Below are 952 nucleotides of genomic sequence, written 5' to 3' on the forward strand. Positions count from 1 at the left end.
GTAGCTATTCTTGCATTTCTGCAGTATTAAAAAAACGCTATCTTTCATGGTTTTTATAACATGATATTGGCATTTCCAGTTAGCTGACATTCCACACTAGGGTGTGAGCTCCGTGAGGGCAGAACTCTGTCATCTTTGAAGTTCTAGAGCTACACTGACCAAAAGCTACACGCAACTACTAGCTACAAGTGGGTATTCAGCACTTGTATTATGGCCAGTCCAGATTGAGATTGGTATAAATATACAACAGATTTTGATATTTAGTATGAGAAAAGAATGTAATATATCTCACTAATATTATATTGGAAATGACAAAATTTTAGATATACTGGTGTAAATGAAATATATTATTAAAATTAACTTTGACTATATATTTTTACTTAATGTGCCTACTAGAAAATTTTAAAAAATTACATATATGACTTGCATTTGTGAATCACACTCTATATCTATTACATAGCAACATATTTATCATATATACATATTTGCTGTTATCACTGCATGCTACATATGGAAAGAAAGACATTCACATACCTGTGTAAGTCTTCCATGTTTTTGTTCCACATGGAACATGTTAGTCCAGATCTTGTCTTGGATAAGTTGCCCATATAACTCTTGCCATTCCCACGATAACAATCTACACATAAATAGATGGAAAGAAGCCCAATGAATATTAGGGACATTAGACAAAGAAAAAAAGTGTACATATAAACTCATGAAAACCAACATAAAAACAAAACACTATGAAATTGAAGGAAGATCGAAGAAGAGTCAATGCTTTTGAGTTGTGATGTTAGTGAAGAATGCTGAAAGTATCATGGACTGCTGAAAGAACTAACAAATCTTTCTTGGAGGATGTGCAGCCAGAATGCTCCTTGGAACTGAGAATGGCCAGACTTCATCTCATCTACTCAGTCATGTTGTCAGAAGGGACCATTCCCTGAAGAAGGAT

The 952-nt window shown here is 34.0% G+C and overlaps 1 protein-coding gene across 1 annotated transcript in view; it reads right to left on the reverse strand.

Moving 5' to 3' along the window:
* The window catches only part of HGF (hepatocyte growth factor), an 82224-nt gene that overhangs the window by 24339 nt on the left and 56933 nt on the right, over window positions 1-952 (reverse strand). The window contains exon 10 of the mRNA XM_007944871.2: window positions 535-637. Within this exon, the coding sequence (XP_007943062.1) occupies window positions 535-637 (103 nt within the window). The remainder of the gene's footprint in view (window positions 1-534; window positions 638-952) is intronic.

This window comes from Orycteropus afer, unplaced genomic scaffold, assembly GCF_000298275.1.
Source record: "Orycteropus afer afer isolate SDZICR_OR568_19922 unplaced genomic scaffold, OryAfe1.0 scaffold00007, whole genome shotgun sequence".
Classification (NCBI taxonomy): domain Eukaryota; kingdom Metazoa; phylum Chordata; class Mammalia; order Tubulidentata; family Orycteropodidae; genus Orycteropus; species Orycteropus afer.